Source organism: Ambystoma mexicanum, chromosome 7q, assembly GCF_040938575.1.
Source record: "Ambystoma mexicanum isolate Mex_15411 chromosome 7q, UKY_AmexF1_1, whole genome shotgun sequence".
NCBI classification, from domain to species: Eukaryota; Metazoa; Chordata; class Amphibia; order Caudata; family Ambystomatidae; genus Ambystoma; species Ambystoma mexicanum.
The window spans coordinates 704,174,001-704,195,401 of NC_090941.1; the positions used below are offsets into that span (position 1 = coordinate 704,174,001).

A 21,401-nucleotide genomic window follows, 5' to 3' on the forward strand; every position below is an offset into this window, starting at 1 on the left:
TTGCCGGAGCACTAGCACGGCCAAAATGGTGCTGTCTGCCCTTCGGCTGGGCCGTTACACTGTATAGGGGGTTTCTGTTGCCGATTTTCATCGGGAGTGTTGCTGCTTGCTGCTGAAACTGTGCCGCCCAGAAATTGAGTTTTCCACTCAGATAAATCGCATGGGATCACGATATTTTATAAGGATGTCGGCGGCCGCTGGGACCGAGGTCGCCTACGTCCGAAAGCTTACCACAGTGATACTTGTGAACATTAAGTATGGATCAATTTTGAAATACAAGGTGTTCTCATCTGAACTAGTAGCACTGAAAGCTGAATGCTGAAGGAAAGCTGCAGAAAACCTCCAAAGAACATTATAGATTCTCAAGCTTTGAAAGTGCATCCAAAGGTGTATTGGGGATTAATCTGAAAAAGGTGCAGTGGAGAATGTCACAGCTCACCAGAAAGTAAAGTCCATGGTATTCGCCATAGATCAATCGAGAGGACATGTTGTGTACTGTAGAGTAAAAGTTGTAGTCCTCGTGTTGGGGTGCAACAACCCCCCATGCATCTACGCCCTACCTGCTTGAAATACAGAGCAGCATTTTCCCTCTAGTGCTTAGAATATTATTAGTCTTCACCTCAGAGCTTTCAGATCTCTGCATATCCATTACAAAAACAGGAACTGTCAGCCTAAAAAGCAGGTCATCAATTTTGGGGCTGTACGAGTTGATTGGTAACATTTTCTACCCATACATCATGCCCTCAACCACAACTTATCTGCTATTGGGGTCTATAATTGTTAGCACAGTGACAATTGCATGACCAATGAACTAAAATCAATACCCACATGAACTGCGAGGAATACAATATGTAATACCTAGCTCTACATTTGTGTTTTTCAAACGTCGTCGCTATGGAATAGAGCATGTCTCCCATTTTTACTTAATTTTGGTCCAAATGTCATGCAAATCCACCAACGAACAATCCACTAGATGGAGGGTTGGTAAGCATCTTTAATGGCAGTCAGCAAAGCAGACCTCAACAGGACAGGATGGCATAAACATTCCCAAATCCCGGTGTCCAGACAGAGCACGGAACAAAAACCCTCCCTTTGCTTAACATGGTCTTTTATGAGACTGGTTTGCCAGGCAACATTAGTTTACAGTGTAAAATGTATCAAATAGTCTCCTCCCTATTTTAGTCTTCTCACAGGTAGGCACATAAGCTTGAACTACCTTTTCACGCCAGGCGGAGAGCTCATTGCAACTTGGAATGCATGCATATTGGTACAGCACTATCTAGTCCAGACTACAGTTCTCACAGAACCGTGGCAGTGCCTGGTCTGCATGATGTTGCTAAACCTCAAACTGGAGCAGGCTCTCGGAGCGGATCGAGGGCATACTCTGTATCTTGCTTGGCTGAACCAGAATGGAAATACTTAAGAAGCGAGCAGCATATGAAGCTGGCTGCAACTTGCCACTTACCTAGGGACATACCTAGGTTTGGGCAATCGCACAATTGCATATGGTTAGGTCTATTTGAGGCAAAGTGACATAGTAGTATATGGCTGACACTAGCAAGACTTTGTAATGCATTCTGGCAAATGAGTATTGGCTGCAGAACTCATTTGAAATAACCATTAAACCCACCTCCCTCCACCCTTGCCACCATGCTCATTCTTGTGGTGTTCAAGTTCCAGGGGCGTTGCTAGGGGGGGGCTAAGGGGGCTATAGCCCCTGGTCTTTTGGTTGAAGCCCCGGATAGAATCTCAGGAGCTACAGCCAAAAGACTAGCTAGCCCCCAGTCCCAACAGTTCCGACATCAGCTTAGCCCCGGGTCTTTTCCAGACCTAGCAACTCCCCTGTGTTCAACTATTAACAAATCTGCAATTCATGCCATGACGTGGCTGCAAGCATCAACTGAACATGGAATATATTAGCAAGAGTATTTAAGCAGTGTGTTTGGCATTATAAAACAATAACACAGCATATACCTTCTCTGACGGAAAATGCATTCTATGCAATCTGTGCAAGCTTAAGTTTTTCAAAATGTTGCAAGGACCAAACCAACATCATAATTGCTTCAACTGGAGTCACGCAGAGGATCCACTGTAGTTGAGGTGTGGAAAAGCAGAATGTTGATTGAGAGTGGTGGTATATTGTCCTCCATGAATGAAATCGCTTTGACTGGAGATGTAATCAGCGGTTGTACTGAAGGCACAGTTAAGCTGGAAAAAACAAACAAAGGGGTTTCTCTCTCTCTCTCTCTTTGCTTCTTAGAAGATATCTTTACTGCTTTGGTAAAGTCTGGGTAGAAGTAGATTCTGTCGGAATCCAAATCAATTTCTCTTGTGCATTTTAATGCCAGGTCTGTATCTCGGTGGTTTAGAAGACACGCTATAACTGACCCAGAGGACTCACCCTTCATGGGTTTAGTCGTTGATGCAGGGTGGGCTGTAGAGAATTTAGGCTTACCATTAAGCAAGGCCTCTGTCAAATCCTCAGCTATTCCCCCAACCAACCCCCCCCCCCCCCTGCCTTGCCAGCTGGTCCGATAGCACAGCGAGTAGAGCGCTTGCTTTGACAGAGCCTGCTGTCACAGGTTCAAATCCCGCCAGCGCAAAACTCAGCCTTTCATCCTTCTGAGGTCGATAAATGAGCACCACACATCGTGGGTAATAAGCAGCCCTCAGATGCCTGAGGGTTCGTAGCGCTATATAAATGCTTTATTATTATGAACCTCGTATTGCATTTCACATGATACCACTTTCCCATCCATCCCAGTGTGGAAAATATTCCAGGTGCAAACATGAATGGAAACGAAATCTAATAAGATACCCTATTTTCATGCAATGCATGTCCCCCTATGAATTCTCCTATAAAGTTTTCCAGTGTCAAACAGGCTTCGGCCACTGTCCTCCCATCTTGTCTCATCCCTCTGGCAAAACCCCCTCCAGCACTGCCACATACCTTCTCGGTCATTCAGCCCATAAAGCATGTGTCGGTGGATACCTTTGCCTCTTTCTCTGCTCCTCATCCTCCTGCGGCTGGCTCACACTGTGACACAGACCTTTCTAATCTCTATTTCCAACACACTGGACATCCTGGCCTCTGCCATGAGAATCTCCAAGTGCAACTCTTGGTATGACTCTGACCTCTCCATCCTAAAACACAAGTGCAGGGTAGCTGAGAGGAAGTTCGGGGACATCCTCTGACAAACTGGCATGTCGCCTGTTTCAAAGGCAATCGACTGTCCTGTCCAAGAAAAGAGCACACATTCAAGCCTGCGTCGATGCGGCCTCTAACACGGTCAAACTCCTTAAAATCTGCAAGGAACTGGCCAATCCTGTTGCAGTCTCTACCGCCCATGTCCACTCCCATGCCCTCTGTAAGGTTCTGGCCTCTCACTGCTCCACTAAAACTCAGGACATTCTGTGTTCTCTCCTCTTCCGGCCCCCCTTTGGCCATCTCTCCCTCTCCTCCTCCTCTTCCTCTTTCTCTCTGACAACACCTGACAAGGTTTCTAGACAAGTCCGGTCCATGAAGTGTCGTCCAAACAGGTGCTCTGCTGCTCTTCCAGAACCATCAACTACCATATTGACACCCTCACTCCAACCTTGGCTGAGTTCTGTAATCACTCTTTCGCCACTGGAACTTTCCCCTCCCCTAACCCCTCCCCTTCCCTTGTGTACCCCTTCCTCAAGAAGGCGTCTGCCAATTCTACCTGTCCAGCCAACTATTGCCTGATCTCATCACACCTTTCCTCTGCAAAGTCTTGGAAAAGCTGGCCATCTCCCAGTTTACTATCCACACTGAATTTGCTGGTTGTCTCCATGGCCATCAGTCTGGCTTCAGAGCTGCCAGAGGCATGGAAACTGCTGTCCTCAACACGCCTGAAGATCTGCTCTCTAACCTTGATTGCATCATTCCTTCGATCTTCCTCGATCTTTCTTCTGCTTTGGAAACGGTCACCCACGCCATCCTGATCCATTCCACTCCAAGAGAACCTGGGCATCACAGATCAGGCACTGGAGTGGTTGACCTCCTTCCTCTTGGACCGCCCCTCCCCACCGTCACCTCGCTCTACCTGTGGCGTTCCCCACAGCTCTACCCTCTCACCCTGGTTGTTCATCCTGTACTTGGCCCTTTTGGCCCACCTGATCTCTACCTTCTCTAGCTTTTAGTGTTATGCTAATGACACTCCGCTTTCCTTCAGGCTCCCCTCATCCTCCTCACCTCTCTCGCGCATTCCCTACTGTCCGCGATTCAGGATTGGTGCGCCTCTAATAATCGCTGCCTTGATGCCAGTGAGACCGAGATTCTTCTCATTGGGACCTCTGCTCCTGCTTTCTCTCTCTCGCTCTGGCCCCTCTTCCTTCCTGTGAGGCAAAAAAACCTTGGTGTTCTCTTCGACGCCACTCTTTCTCTCCTCACATCTTGGACATCACCAAGAAGTTCCCACTAATGGCTGCACCTCCTCAAAGGGACTCTTCCCTTTTTCACTTTCCCCCAGAAGCGCACTGTCTCCAGAGCCCGGTTTCTTGCTACACTACTGCAACAGCCTCTTTCTCAACCTGACTTCCTCTACTGTCTGAAACTAATCCAGGAGAGGACTGCAAGCCATCCTTGGCCTCAAGCCCAGGGACCATATCACTCCAGCCCTGAAATCTCCACTGGCTCCTGGTGGCTGCAAGGATCAAGTTCACGACCCTTTGCATTGTCCACAAGGCTGACTGGTACTGGGACTGGAGCCGGGGCCTGCACTGCATCCAACGCTCTCTTCCAAAATGCATCTTCCTGAACCCTTCACTCTGCTACCACCAACTCTCTAAGGGTCAGGCTCATATCCAGGCAGAGATTGGGGGGGTAGATCTTTCGCCCCTGCATGTTCCTCCCTCTGGAATGGCCTCCCTGTCCCTCTCAATCTTGAACCGGACCACCTGAAGTTCCGGAAGCAGCTCAACCGTTCCTCTTCACCTCTAATTTCTCTCTCTCCCTCCCCTGCTGACATACCTGTCTGCTGTACCGACTGGTTGCTTGGTCCTCAGTCTCACTGGGTACCAGGCTCTTTCTTGAACAGTCGCTCTTGCACTGTCTCCGGTCCTACCACGTACTTAGGGGGGGAGGCTGTAACTGTAACCCTACAGTCTCTCCTTGCACTACCAAGAGCCGCTCTGCCCTAGCTGCACTATTGCTGCCCTGTTTTCCCCTCCCCTCTCCTTTGCACTACCACCCTCACCACTTTACCCTTGCTCTTCTCGTTCTTGCACTTGCACGATCTGAATGACACAAGGCCTAGTAAGATTGTCTTGTCCTCCCTTTCTTTTTTCCCTTGTCTTTTCGCACCTAGAAACACTTTTGTATAGGCAGGTTATAAATGACTTGTATCATATCATATAAATATCATTGGAGGGCCTCCCAGGCCAAGCAAGCTTGTTCATGTGTGTGGAGAAAAACATTGGCTAAAAACTTCAGTTCCCCAAGGACGAGTAAGGGCTCTAGATCCCTGCCTAACCCATAATCATGTATTCCCTATTCCCAGCCTCAAACATTAAGTAACGCATTGTCACAGTACTCTGGGAAAGAATGATCTGAGCATCCCTTGTGATTTTTTAATTTATGCATTTTATATTCTCGCCTTTGGTGACCAATGCCAAAAATGAATGCAACACATGAACAAAAATAAGACTTCTTCCAGGTAAGTTCTCTCCCTTTCAAAAATTAACTTAATGACTTGCTGTAATAAGTGATGCATTCGTGCATTAACTATACAGGCAGAGGGTCCCAATACAACTACGTAAACTTCCAGGTTCTTCTGTATAGGATGTCGATTCTTAGGTCTGATAAAAGTTGGGGCGAAATCAGCTTTTCATACTTTCTCAAGGTGGCCACCTATAATCTTATCTTGACTATCTTTGTAGATGAAAGGTGGAAAGAGGTCTTTGCAGAAGATACTGCTGAGCAAGACCCCTCATGCTCTCCTATAACAAGGTTCTCTATTTCTTTCAGTTGGATGAGGGAGAAGGAAACTAGATGTATAAAAGATGAGTGCAAAGGGAACCCACACCTGAATCTCGGATGTTTCACTCTCAGCAAGGCTGTGAGGGGTCTACATAGTCTGTCTGAGGCTAAGCGCAGAGAGATCCTGAACCACTTGTTTGAGTTGCCATTGAAATGCCCCAGAGCTTGTTCAAAATGCAAACTGTCTCAACATAGTGGTGTCCTTCCACAACCATCTCCCACGAGTCATATGCCAATGTGCAAGTGTCCTATCCAGCTGTATGATTTACCATTTATCTTGTTTAGGCACCCTTATGAAATGCAGGTTGTACTCTGCTCTCTTCTCCGGAGAGGTGAGAATCATTTTTCACTTGATGAGCACTCAACTGATTATTCTCCAAAGCATTGACTCTATCCTTCAAAATTCCTTTTTATATCTTTCTTTGTTGCCACACCTGGAGCGGCTGACTGTAGCCCCTGTAATTTGGGTTGAGCCTCATCTGAATTGCTCAGTGGTTGAAGCTCAGCAATTTCGAGCACCAGAAGTCCTTGTGCAGTGTCTCTTCGCTCATGTACAGTGGCTCTAGAGGGCTCTTCAGTTCCTACCAAGCATCAGAGGGTTGCGCTCTATGGGCTCTCCTCAACACGGACTATGATGTGGAGGCGCACAATTATGCTAGATCGTTATCCCTCTGTTCCTGCTTGAGGCACAAAGGAAACTGAGAACACTTCTTTCGGCGAACTTCATCCAGTGGGAGCCTCCCTGCCCAGCCCTTGCTGCATCAGATCGGCCCCCTCGAGGGTCCCTTGTACCATCACCCCAACCCATTCCAGCGGTGAGACTCTCACCACTCGGTCAACTCAGTGCTTTGTAGCTCCACAATTGTGGCTCAACCCTCACCCTGTCCCGGGTCCGCTTATGTACAAGTCTGTATAAAGGGCCACAGGCAGCTTCCCCAACCACAAGTCTGGTGCAGCCTGGTTCCTGGTTCTCTTTGATAAATCCCTGGGAGAAAACAGTGTGGTCTGCAGCATGATGGTTCAGTTCATCCAGGTGGGTGCTTCAAAGCTCAAGCTCTCATCTATGCGTCCATTTTGTCTGTACCTCCTCTTGCTAGCTTCCTTTCGTAAGCATTGAAAATTGACATGCCATATGACATGGACATGTATAGGACTCACAGGGCCCTTCAGACCTGTCCAAACCAAAAACCAACACCTGCAACCTGTTATTGTACGCTTTTGAGATTTCCTGTAAAGAAAAGTGATGTATTTGGACAGACTAGAGAGGCGCATACAATGGAATGGTTGCAGGTTGAAATTCCACCAGGAAATGGCTCCTATTATCTTTTGATAAGAGAAGTGAGAAGTTTCTGGAAGTGAAGAAAGAGCTGGTAGTCCAAAATTCATCATTCTTGGGACTTTGCGCCAGCATTGCCACACTTCCATTGGAACAGTGAGAATCATGTCACTATGTCTCCTGCACAAATCCATGCCTTTCTAGCAACTGGTGCACATCCTAAATGATCCGGCTCAGATGTTGATGATATGTCGCAAACTCTGCAAAAGAGAATTCCTGAGATTATTTTCGAAAAGCTAAGCCAATGGGCTCTAGATTCAGAAGATCACTGGGCATTGGAACACCAACTGGGTTTGTATTTAAATCTCCATCTATGTGTTACGCTTACCTGGTATCCACAGGGACGCCACGCAGCAGGCTTACTCGCTGGTATGCTTCTCAGCTTTGCCCTGATGTGGTCTGCGGGGAAGGTTCTGCCCGAAAATTCAGGAGGACTGTGTTCAAGACTGACCGACTGGGGTAAGTATCCTCCCTCCACCCGTATGATTTCAGTCCCTCTGGCGCCCTCTCCTCACATTGTGGTAGAATTAGGCGTGATCTCCGACCAGTCTTCTTTGCAGGGGCGAGTTGTCTTTCATTGGCGAGTGCGGCCCAGTTACTTCACTGACGCCGGCCCGTTTGATATTGTTCAGGTAGGTCTTATTGCCGTTCTATAGTTTTGTTGCTATCCTGCATGCCTTTCTTTGTTTAAAATGTCTTTTTCTCCCTTGGGTATGCAGAGATTCAGCGTGGCGAACTGGCTTGGTTGAGCCCTGCTGGTAAATGATGGCGCATTAAGAGCGCTATGATGCGGTAAGTGAGCGCTATGCGCAGCGCTGCGAAGTCTCGCCTTTGCTAACCTGTGTTTTCCTTCCTTGTAGGTCGCGGTGTTCTTCAGCACGAGTGGAATGTCCGGAGTGGTGCCAGCCGAGAGGCGACCAGCCAGGTAAGCCTTTTGAGCAGTTCGTAATTTGTAAATGTCTTTACTGCTTTCTTTAATGTTGCCTCTATCTTCGTCTTTCTGGTCGTTCTGTCCGGGAGGCGTGCAGATTCGAGAAAGCTGTTCTCAGTAGCTGCAAGTGTTTAAAGATGAAGACTGCAGGTAAGATGCTGTTGCTAATGATGTTCCTTTTGTCTCCTTGCAGGTTCTGCTTCTCCGAGGTTCGAGGGAATAGCTGGACACGGTGAGGGTCACGTTGCAAGCTGCAAAGTAACGCAAAGCGTGTTGTTTTTCTCGGGTGTGGTTTAAATAGCCCCAACAAAATAGTCCAGGTAAAGTAGTCCCTAGGCTACCACACCCAAAACACTAGACCGCATAGCTTGGTTCTTAGGAACCAAGCTATGTGGATGCCTCCATGTTGGCTGACAATACAATAAAGTAGTTCCCAAGCACATTGTTTTTCATGGTGTATGAGCCTGGCGCCATAGGTGCAAAGGACTGACCCCATGAGGGCTTTTGAAGAGTATGCCAGGCTTTAGAGGCCAGAGTCATGACTCCACCTGGCCAATGGGTTTTGGGCGAGGGGGTTTTGGGCGATGGTCGTGACACTGTTTGATTTGTCCTCAAACAGGTTGGGGCTTGGCCATGTTTTTCTGCTTTGGAAACATTGCTCTTACATGGTCTTAATAAAATTAGAAAATTTGAGGTTGGCAACTCGTGATGTGATCTCAAATTCTTTGTAGATTTTCAATGAGATTTTTTTCCTTGATTCTGGAGAAATGCATCTGTCTGACTGCATTGGGCAGAAATCCTGTGTTCTTTGAATTGGAGTGCATCCTGTGCATTCTATTCAGAATAGTCACTTGGATAAAGAATTTCCTTGCAAGGTTCCTGTTTGGAGATTACCAGATCATCCCAGATCTCCCCATGGATACTTACTCAAATGTTATTCCTTCAGAATCTATTTTTTGAATCTTCCTGCTTGTCTAGTCATGCTCGGTAGTTCTCCTCCAACTGGCTAATCTGGCTCACACTGGTTAGTTTCCAAGGTGTCCACCCTCCTTTCTGTGGCAGGTGCATTTTTGTTCATCTCTTCGATTGATTTGGCACTTCAAGGCAGCTTAGATGTTGCTGAGTAACAGGATGTGGACTTGAGTTGCTGCCTGCTCCTTTGGCGCTTGCATAGTATTCTGGGCCTTTGAATTGATCCCTTCTCAGTCACATGCGTTTTAGAGGGTCCCTGCACTTACAGCTGCTTAAACTAACTGCTTCTGCTTCCAGCAACCTTATATTTTCTGTATTGAGGTCTTTGGGTTTTGATGGGGACTTTTATTCTCAAGGTTACTCTTCTCACAGTGGCACACCGGTTTCCTTTGCTCTTTTTTGCTGTGGTCATTTGCTATATCAGCCAGGTCTCAGATCCCCGCATCCGCACCTCCCACTTTCCAATTTGTTGGCACTTCGGCAGGGACAAGTCCCCCTCCACCCTTTGCAGTAGCAGACCTACTAAAAGGGATAGGGCACATTCCCCTATGATTTTGATGGTACCACAATTTCAGGGGTTCCTTCTGGGCCAGATAGCCTACTCTTTGCTTTAGGCTCATCCAGTACCCCAATCACTAGCCCTGCCCCTCAAACAAAGCACAGGCCAGCTGGCACCTTCAGGCTATTGTGTTTTTGTAAGGCAGCATGTATTTTAGAGAGTTGGCTGAAATCTCAAACCTTTTTTGCGAGGGGGCAAGCCGCAAGGGACTGGGTTGGTCTGGCTGCTATCCACAATGCCTCCCAGAGGGTGGATGGCGCAGGATCTCTGGGCTCCCCATCCTCTCCAAAATACAATATCACTGCATCAAGGACATCCAATTGGGGGTGTAGCTTTAACAACCCTTTAGCTCAAGCAGAAACACTTTATGGAATAAGACAAGAGGCTAAAATGGAGTGGCCCTCGTCCATTCGTGAATCTACAGGCTGTAGTGGGAACTTGTCCCGGCCATACCCACAGAGGACAAAAGGAATACAGAGCAACCATGACCAGTGCGGTCAAGCAGCAGCCCCACCACCAATTCACTCTCCAAGCCTGGGAAGGTGTGGGATGCCATGGAAAGGTAGCTGCTAGGGACAAGAATACAAGATGTCATTGACCCGCCTATTAAGATCAGTCCTTCAATCAACATAGAGTTTGGCTGAGATTGGCCCAAAGGTACGGGGTAAAAACGAGATACTCTCCCCTTTTGCCTGTTAAATTCATTCCAGGAGTTCCGCTTACGTCTGAAAAAGTATTTCATCAGTGGGCCGAAAAACTGAAAATTGAGACTCTGGGGGATCTCTTCACAGAGGACGGCTTTATAACGCCGCAACAAGCAAAATCGAAAGGCGGCAACACCGCACTCGATGTATTCCTCTGTTTTAGGACCCGATACACGTTTCAAGCGCTCCTTCCAGACTTCCCACGTCAGCCACAGACCTGGCAATTACTACACAACGCCATTCAAGCACAAGGTGAAGGCAAGCTGTTGTCACAAATCTACAAAGCTATTATTACTGATACATCACCTAAACTCTGCCAAGCAAAGATCAGATGGGAAAGGTCCCTGCACAGTACAATATCAGAGGAGGACTGGACCTACATCCTGAAGCAGACTCAAAAAATCGCCCTCAACTCACGCTTTAAACTAATCCATTTCAACTTTCTACACCAGACCTATTACACACCTGCGAAAGCAAACAAGCATCGCCCTTAAACAGCTGCAAAATGTGAAAGATGTGGAGAACATTCAGCAGACTTCGTCCATTTGGCATGGGACTGCCCCGAAATAACACTGTTCTGGAATCATGTCTTGGAGACAACGGCAGCAATAGTGGGAGAGGCGATACAACCAAGCCGGACAGCGGCCTTGTTGGGTATGACTAGGCTGCTCTCTGCCCCGACAAGGAAACTGACGGGACTTCTGCTGACACTGGCCCAGAGGAGAGTGGTCATGTCCTGGGGCCGAGGCCCCCCCCCCCCCCCATCGTTTATCGCCTGGCGCAAAGACATCCTTTATTGCCAGGATGTAGAAACAGACTTTGTCAAAACTCCCCCTACATGCCCGGCCTCCAGACATCTGGGGTCCGCTGATAACATTCTTGCTAAAAGAATCAGAGGAGGATTCTACCAGCCAACCAGATGCCTCAGACACAGGAGAAATGTCACAGTGAAGGCACAGAACTAACAGCACCATTTCCATGCTACATCGACCTGGAATCAGGACGGCACAAACAGTTGAACTATGGGCCGAGCCGGGGGGTGGAGGGGGAGGGGGAGAATGGGTGGTGGGACACGGCGCAGAGTTAAGTCCACCCTAATGTGGGTGTGTATTTGTTCTTATGTCTTTATAGAATAATACAAAAACCAAAAATAAAGGTTTTAAAAAAAGATCAGTCCTTCAATTAACCAATGCAGAGAAACTGCTAGAGAATTAATGGGAACCAGAGAAAACACCCAATCTCAACACCCAGCACAACACCCTAACGGCCCCAGACAGTCTTAAGGTCTGACACAAATGCTCATATCATTTAGGTAGCATAAAAAGGCTGGGTTAGCCCATCGTAGGCAAAAGCAGCCTAGGAGAATGCCCACCATTCCCTGCCCTGTTACAAGAATGTCACGCCTGCCAGACATATAGGAGAGACCTGAAACTGAATCTTGAGAAACTAGAGGTCTGTTAACAAAATAAACAAGAAATAAAAACTGAAATTGTATGCTGAGAAACGAGCGGTTTATGATTGGTTGCTCAGCTGTCACTGTTCACGTCAAAGCTCTAAGAGACCTAAAACGTAAGGTGTGTGATAGACCTGACCTGGTTGATTAAGATTACAAGATGAGGAAGTGACCTACCTGGTATTGTCAACTATCATACATTGGGGCGAGACCCAAAGCCTTTGAAAGCAGAGACCTGGGAGAGGTCTAAAAGTGTGGCATGAAAGAAAGCATTAAGGCCGAAGGTGGGTCCCGGCTGTGGTTAACATCTGGAAGAGCCTTCTCTGGGGGTTCTTTTCTTTCTCGTCTTTCGACTAGGGCTGGATTTGTGAACTCTTGTTGGACTGTAGGGACAGGCATTCTTTAAGGCTATTTTACGAAAAATAACTTGTGGAATATCCGTCTTAGTGTTGACGCTATCCTCGTGCATTGCCTAGTGCCCCACTGCTGCCTCAGACTGCACCCCATTCAAGGAAATATTCAAACACAATGGAAGCAGGCCACAGGTTCCTGGGACACAGCATCATGCTCACCAAGCCCTTTCATGTTCCCCGTCAAAAGGTGGGCCATTCCATAACACATCAAGGGGGGGCATGCCTTTTCAAGCACCAACAGTTTTGTTAGTCCTCACCGCTGAAGCTTCCCTCAGACTGTGGTGAACATCTTGACTGCAGGAGGACTTTGGACGGTGGAAGCTCACCTCCACATCAATATACTGGAGTTGCATGTAGTACTTCTCACCTTGAAGACTGTTCTACTCAGTAGTCAGGATTGTCAGAGTCCTGACATGCAACACTGCATCAAGAAATTCTGATTGTACAGGATAGCTCTCTAATCTATCTTTATGCTGATAATATGGTGCTTTGTTACATACCCCCATGACAACTTACCTAGTGTTTCATGTGACAGCGAATAAACGGTTTATTAACTGGGGTAAATTACAGATATTCCCCTTAACAAGCACAGCTGCAGTACATCCCATAAATAGTGGAATGAAATGGTGTGCAGACTCTGCTAATTATATCGTCATACACGTCGCTCCTACAGAGGAGGCACTATTCCATCTTAATTATGTGCCATTTCTTGCACAGCTCCCAATTAAATGGATCACGTTTTTACTTTCGATTGCTGGAAGAGCAGACATTGTGAAGCTAATACTCCCAAAATGCCTGTACCTGTTCATGTGCTTCCTATCCATCGGACAGGCTTTGATGGGGTTTACAAGGATTTTCTGGTTCTATGCCTTTGAGATGGTGGATCCTAGGTACTCCACTTAGTCTCTGTAAAATTAAGCATTTGCTCCACTGAAGTGTGTGGCAATGTGTTTGCAAATTCAGAAGCACACTTTGTAGTTCTGCATCATGTTCTTCTTGCAAAGCCCTAGGTATACCAAGATGGCATCCTGGAATGTTTTATAGTTTCTTGATTAGATTTGTTATTCACTGATAAAACCTGAAACGGCCAAAGAGAATCTAAACAGCAACTTTCTCTATTGGAATGTGCCCTCCTGAATTGCTAGAAATGTGAGGGATTTACGTTGATGGTTATGCATGCATAAAATCTAGCTTTAAAATATGTTTCCTAGTTGTAGTACGAGGTCTGTGATATTGGGCAAAGGGTCATTTAAAGATAAGGTCGGACAGCTCTAGGCATTGCTCGGTGCCTTTTATGTCCGATATCTTGGTCAGTCAATGGGGCTCAAACATTCTGGGGCTTCTAGTAACCAATATCATGCCATTGCTGGGTAGTAGTAGGTTATCGCTTTTAGCTTCTCTCTATCAGTAGAGTTTATTGGTCTGGGCCAGCTTTGCCCTGCAATTGAATGTTCTGTACATAGTGTGAGACAGGCATGCTATCAAGAGACAGACTCCAAGATAATCATTTCAAAACCTTTACTAAAGTTCTTGGGTTGGTGTAATGCTTACCTGGCCCTAACACTAAAGGGATGGCTCCCTTTACTGATGTCTCTAAGGGCCGTTGAAGTCGTAGTCGAAAATAAAAACCTATCTGTGTCTAAACCTATGCTTGCCCTCATTGTTTAACAAAAATGTGTTAGGAAATCTTAAAAGTAAAAAGTAGTGCTTCAACAAATATACGAAACCAGGTTTAGTTTCGGGTGGTCTTCTCACCAGTTTGTAGGTTGCTCAGTTTCAAAAGATCGAGCTTACTCAAAAAGGATTGTTCATAGGACATTCACAGTTCCCTGCCCCAAAAGTTGGCTCTTTCAGTAACGCCAAATAATCAAGATTGCATTTTTGACAGGCCTCTCAGTTCCCTTCCCCAAAGTTAGGCCCCTCTTCCTAGTTCCAAATACCAGTTCACTTTGTCAGGATGTAACTTTCTTTCATATGCAATTCTTAAAATTTCTTTAAAAGGGTCAGCATTAGAGACTTTCGAAAAACTGCAGGTTCTTTTCTCCTGCCATGCACGACCATTCCACGCTTTAACCCCTCTCGGTTTTCTTGACTACTTTCTCATGCCCACTGGTGACCTTGTTTCCTTATCCTGCACACTGGCACCTTCCTCAACCTTCTTTAGCTTTCTATGTGTACAGTTGCATCTTGTTTGCTTTTCCTGTGCCCACTGTCACCGTTTCCAGTTTTCGCATGCACACTTGCACTCTTTTCACTCTACTTAGTCGCTTGCGCCACCTTTATTTAAAGTTCTTTCACTTCGCGCCCCTTGCGTGTTCTGTTTTTTCTGGCTTTCCTTTACTTTCTCTTTATCCCTTCATTCCTCTTTGTCTATATAGCTTCACTGGTTTCTTTACGTTTCTTTCCTCTTTCTGCTCAGTGCCGCTTTATGCATTTTCTTTCGCCTGCTCTGTTTCAGCCAGCCGCATGCTCCCGAGTCCCTCTCTTTCACAAGACTCGTCCACGCAGCAGCGTGGTGACAAGCGGTGCCTTTTGGATTATGCAGGCCTGAGGTCAGGGTCTCACCACCGGCATCATCTCAGACACATTTGGGGCTGGCACAGGTCCCAAGGGAACGGACAATGTTTAGACTGCCAGTAACAGCTGGCAGGAAACTTCGCTCTGTCTCTTTGGATGGAGACACAGCTCCATAGCCACGCTGCAGCCCCTCAAACACTGGGCCAGCGTCTAGCCACACCGTTCTCCCCTTGGCCCAAGATCCTGCTGCTCTCTGCTCCGTGGCTTCACTGGTTCAAACAACGCCCTCAGCTCGCTCAAATACCTGTGTAGAGCCACACCTTTAATAGTTCGAAAAGCAGTCAAGTGGAGTCAGGTGCGAGTGGTAAATGCCTGACTATCAATGGGACAGCTGCAGTTCTTTCTATAGCCGGTTTACCTTATATTCCCCATGTTTTCCTATGGGAAACCTTCACTACTCCCAGTTGCCTCTTCCTCGTCCCAGTATTTGTTGAAAATGGGTAGGGGTGATGGTATGAGTTTGGAAATACCCCATGAAAGCTGGGGGAAAGTTTTGAGGTGGAATGGGAAAAGGGGGAATACCATGTCTCGCCCTTGGATGTTCTCCTCCCAATCCCCCTTAACCCTCCACTCAGGTGATCCTCCCTCGCTTGTCCACCCCCAGGGGCGGGAAGCGATGGCCCTTCTCTGGCCACCTGACTAGAGGATCCCGGGGGAGTAGGTGGGAGAACCCAGTCGGGTTTCTCACAATAGCCTTTCATGTTGTCTGCTGTCTTTCGGCCAATGTCAATCAATCCTGGCACCTTGCATCTAGATTGTCCTACATCTTTTGACCTGAAACGACACCATATCCACGACAAGCACTTAAATGACATTTTCTGTATCATCTAGAAAAGCACATGTTCATCTGTTTGACCCTGGCTACTGAAATACGATCTAAGTCTGCTGTGAAGGGTATCTCTCCATTCACAGTCCAACACTTTGAAGCAGTTTGCTCTGCATGTTACGCATTGCAGAACGTCAAATACAATCCTTGCACGATGAATTCTGTACCTTTGAGGCTAAATCTTCTTTGCTGGGTTCTAGCTTTTTGCCTAAATTTGCCACAACCGCATATAATTGTGTGTAGTATTCCAAAGTCGTTCTCTGCAACACTGGCGCCACAGGTGGTAACTTTGACGAAATACCCAGTTGACAAAAAAGGGGTAGAAATGTAGATGACGAGGGTTGAAGCCCAGGCTTGTAACCTCTGTGGTATCCCAAAATGGAAATGAAAAGCTCCTGAATGAGGTGAGGTTCTTAGGCAATAATGGTCTAATCTGCGTACCTTTATTTTCTCTCAACATAGTGTAACAGGGCAGCGCTATTAGAGACGTCCTGCTCCATTGACCTTTGTGGTTACTTGACTACATGTCAAACCTGGTGTTCATTTTCTTCTCATGCACTGGGCAGTCTGCAGGGGACTTGTAGGGAAATTTGAGCTGGGTAGGGCAAGGCGGGACAAGACTGGTGTGGGGTAATACAGAATCCAAATACATTCTTTTTCAAAGCATCCTGCTTGTATATTTTTGGCACGTAGCGTCTGTTAGGTAGATACACACACTCTGTTACTGCTGGTGAGTGAGTTGTGCGTTGTCTGCTTATTGAATGCTGGACTGATTGGGAGAATGTTTTAACTTTTTTCTATAAAGTTGGTTCCTGCTCCAATGATTACACTATAGATACTTTTCTTCACACATTTTGTCTCTCAATAGTACCTTTTTGCTTTTCTTGCAGTTATCTTCCTTGTGATTTTTCATCTTTCGTTTGTCATGTTTGTGTGGTCCTACTGGAAGACTATTTTTGCACCTACAGCTACTCCATCCAAAGAGGTAATTTCACCATTTGAAATGTCTTTGCTCTACTTGACGTTATAACGTTTTGTTGAAAGTGCATTATACTAACAAAGGTCATTGCTTGTGTCATAGTTTAAAAAAGAAATCACGCTTTATAACTAACATGTTCAGAAGCCAACATGAAATTTGAAAGCTAAAGAAATGAGAGAGTGGACCTTCAAAATTTTGAATCCGACTGGATAGCAAGAGCTGCCTTATTGCCATTGTAACTTTTAAAGAGAAAAGGAACACCATGTTTTTAAGAAAAGAACTTGGATAATTCCTGTGCCTATGATGCACAATGTCCACAGATGTTGGAAAAGTACAAATACTGAGTGGCCTGAATATGCCTTTAATCCTTGCTAAAGGAATTGTCTGTTCCATATCAAGGAGCTTTTTGTTACCACAGAAGTGTAGCAGCAATTAATTGGAGAGCATACATGCATACCGTTTGTTCTGATTGAGGAAATGGGGTACAGGTGAAGGGAGAAGGTCAAGATCATGGTAACAAAAGGTTAAAGTATACCTGAAACTATGATCATACACCAGCTGGTGAGTCAGCCAGAGCTAGTGCTTTCAGAAATAAAACAATACAAACAAAATGTCAGGAATGGTGTCGGGCATGCCAAAAAGCGAACCCCTTATGCCAACAGTAAGCATGCCAGTTTTCAATAGATGTTGTGTCTCCTTCCATAAATGACTACATGAGGCATGGTGGTAAAACAGATTCAGCAACACATCTGTGTCTACACAGTGGCCACATCCTTCTCTGAGAGAACCAGGTCCTCTCAAGTAAGCCTGTCTGGTCTTGCTGCCCAATCCGCAGATCTTCGCCTGTGGGCACCTGGGTGGGCGTTGGTATCAGGGTAGTATTGGAAGCCCTTATTCAATCTATGGTTCACCATCCTCATTTCTGAGCTTGGGACTTTCTGGTCCAGGTAGCCATGTGGAATAGGTTTGGGGTGTGCGGCATGAAGAATGCTTGGATAAGAAGAGATGTCCCAAGATCTGTTTTTAGCCAGCAGGGTGTGAAATAGGTGGGCAGTTCAGGACTGGGCAGTGTAACTAGCTTTCCCCCCAAAAGCCCAAAAGCCTTTTTCATTGATCCGTTTCATTTGTCTTGGCCAAGATAAAACACTATCTGGCAAAATGCACTGTACGGGTCTACTGCAATACCTGAAGCCAGAACCTGCACTTGACAAACTAGTCTGAGAGTCCTGGTATCAAATCCTACACGTTTTAGCACTATATCCATGTCATTGCATGGTAAATGTACTGGCACAACTGCAGCAGGCGCATACACTTTCAACACTACATTCCCCATGAGGCCAGTCTTCTTGAAGACCAGGAAGAATGTGAAGCTAGCAGCACAGTGTCTGTTATTGTGATTCTGCATACCATGCAGCAAATGTTTTTTCACAATGCCCTGTACTGGTCCACGTGATGGCCTGGATCCGTATTTTTTAACTTTTTAACCTTCTTCAGACTGCTCATTTTATACCATCTTGTCAACCACTACATCTCCTAAGATTCTTAGCGATTCTGCACTTCCAGAATTATGGCAGCATTCAGTTATTTAGATCAGGATATGAGGGACCTAACGTTTGCACCAGTGCTAACCAATGCAGCACATTAATCATGATTTCAGCCCCTTTATTTAAATTTTGAGACTGCTTTTTGGCCCCTGACCATTGGGTGTGATCTATTTTTGCTTAACTGTTAACTTCTGAAACAAGTGTTGCCGCTTTTTGTCTACTTAAAAGGTTTGTAAAGCTCCTCTTGAACACTCCAAGAAGTCTGTAGTTTGGATATGTCTTCAGAAGTTACTCTTTGCCGTGTGCAGCAACCCAGTTTCCTTTTTCTTTTTTCTTGTCCAGAAACTGCATATTTTGATACCTTGCGTTATTGTATTCTAGTAAATGCAACGCCAGAAAACTACAAGAAACTGAATGTAAGGGCAAAACCAGAACTGGACTCGCACTTGGCTAGCCAGACGTTATACTGTGATCATTAACAACTACCAAGTTACTCTGGAGGATTGTGGCGCGGTTTAGCTGGGGAACACAAGAACTGCACCTCTCTCAAGTTGCCTCATGACAAAATTCTTCCAATCCGGATATATTTTGTTTTCTCTTTTCGCTCTGGATTTTCAATGGGAAACGCAGAACTAACAGTACCAGAATAGAAATCATTAAACCATGACTGCGGGCCTCAAAATGTACACTCATTACTACCCATTAACTAATGATACTTGACTCTTGGGAATAACAAATTGTGTGGTGTGTACGTGGGGAAGTGAGTGGGTAAGTTACTTTTTATTCATGGCTGTAGCTTGCAACTTGTTTTTACACTCTCTTGATCAGGGTCAACTTAGCAGAGCTGTTCTACCAAACATCAAAACAGCAATGGGTCTCTGCACAGGTTCTAAAAAGCAAAGCACAATTGGGAAATGTATAAATCACTTGTGATGTTGGCAAGATTCGTATCCTTCCCCACCCTCTGGGCTTACTTTGCACACAAAGGAATACACGTAAAAGCTCTGTCACCCACTGATCCCTTCAGGGCCACGGTGCTCCATTTTTCCAAAGGAAAATCACAACCCAATAGAATAGTTAAAATACAGCAGCAATGTAATCCCGAGGTTTCCAAATGACATTAAAAAGTGACACACAGGTTCCACTTTGAGGAAATGTGACTCCCAAAAAATGGAATTCCCTCCCAGAGAGAATGTGTACATTCCAGGGCCACATTCTTTTTCAGTAAACACTGAACAGCTGGCTGTTTACCAAACTGTAGGAACCCAGTTCAAGGCATACATTAGTTTTCAAAAAATGATTAGCAGGGTTTGCTCATTAAAACTTTCTTGATTAGCAAACTAACCCATTTGATGAGCAATGTTGTACTAACATTTTTAATGTCACCATACGTTCTTTGTACCCAAATGAGCAACGCTACAGCAGTTTTGTGTACCGCTGAAGTATGACATTAGTGAGCTGAGTCAGCCCTTGCAAACTCTAACATTTCACTAGACCTGCATGTTGAGTAACTTAGTTTACCTACTCTACCTATGAGAAATGCACTCAACACATGGCAACGGATGACAACAAATTTAAATTAGCTTTCTGTAAAATGCTGCATGTCACCACAAAAAAAAGGGGGAAAGGAGGGCACCACCAAGTTTCAATATTTTCTGTAATACTAATTCAAATTCCGAGGAACTGACTGAAAAAAAATCCAGACACACCTGGACCCAATAACTGCCACACGAAGAAAACAATATGAAACCACTCAGCTAATCAGTCGCTCACATACTGCATCCCCTTAGGGGTTACTGTAATCTTCTTCGAGGCTCCGAAAACTAGAAAGAATGAAAGTTCCAGTGTTCTGACTCGGTTGTGTTTCAAAGTAAAAAACAAACTCTTAAGCATGCTCAATCAAAATGCGTTATTTAATTCTTAAACAGAAGAGGCGGCCAACTGTAGCCTCATTGTATCAAGAGCTCCTGTGCCAATGCATTTCAGAGTTATTTACTCCATCACGGCTGAGCCCTCTATATAGTCACAATAAATCATAATATAATTTCATCTAACAGTGATGTAACCAGTTCATATCATTTTGGCATCAATAACAAATCAATAATGGAAATCCAATAGAGACATATACATACCACTATTCGAATATGCAGCCAAATGTAAACGATTTCAGGGTAAGGGAAAAAGAAAAAAGAACAAAAACAAAGATCATGTAGTAATACAACAGCGTTTGTGATTATGTACCAAGTTCCAATTGGTTCAAACTCAGGAAAGTACCTCTATCTTGTGATCAGCCGGTCGATACTTGTATTAGTTTGTGAGAAATGTTGTGTACTCCCATATTTCAACCTTCTGAAAATCAAACACAAATGTGTGCATCAATAGCCTGTGTAGTCGTCAAAATAAAGTATGTAAATCAATGTGCCTAACGAATAATGCTTACCTGCACAATCCGTGCTGGCGTTACGTGTAATGCAGACTAACAGACAGTATCAGACTGTGTTTTGAATGCCTCTCAGATGAGACTCCTAGCAAGTAGTTACATAATCATTCATTTTTTCAGGCCTTTCTAGAAGTCCTAATAAGCTATCACTACCTTAATTTGTCTTGTAGCGTCGCTACTAACCTCCTCTCCGAACAGCAACAATTCAGTAATGGAAAGCGCGCACTGGGGCGCACTATCAACATGTTTTATTTTGTTATGTTAATGGATTTTAGTTATTCCATTTATAAGTGTGTTAATAGACACTGCACGTAGGAACCTGATGGACTCCGTGTATTTCAGCTGACTTTGGAGTGGGCCCCGCCTTATCAAAAATGAGTGCAAGCGTGTCCATGAAAAGGGGGCGGTGTCATGGTGACTGAAAACTAGATGGTGGTAAAAGGCATACAGCCCGTAGTAGAGACAGACCTAATGTGCTCATACTCAATCTAACAATAATGTAGCCAATATCTGAGGGGCAGTAAACTGATGAACTAACCTGGGTGTAATACAAAAAACTGACGGTCAATATGACTCAAACTCTGAGTTCCAACTATGTGTAACTATCCATAGTGCATGTCACCACAAACACCGTATGGTTGTCACACTGCTGCCACCTAGAGGCCA

The 21,401-nt window shown here is 45.4% G+C and overlaps 1 protein-coding gene across 2 annotated transcripts in view; it reads left to right on the top strand.

Annotated features, from left to right (window-relative positions):
* ZDHHC20 (zinc finger DHHC-type palmitoyltransferase 20) overlaps window positions 1-21,401 on the top strand; it is a 1,413,520-nt gene that overhangs the window by 298,568 nt on the left and 1,093,551 nt on the right. For both annotated transcript variants that reach the window (XM_069640342.1, XM_069640341.1), the window contains exon 3: window positions 16,663-16,757. In XM_069640342.1, coding sequence (XP_069496443.1) covers window positions 16,663-16,757 — 95 coding nt within the window. The remainder of the gene's footprint in view (window positions 1-16,662; window positions 16,758-21,401) is intronic.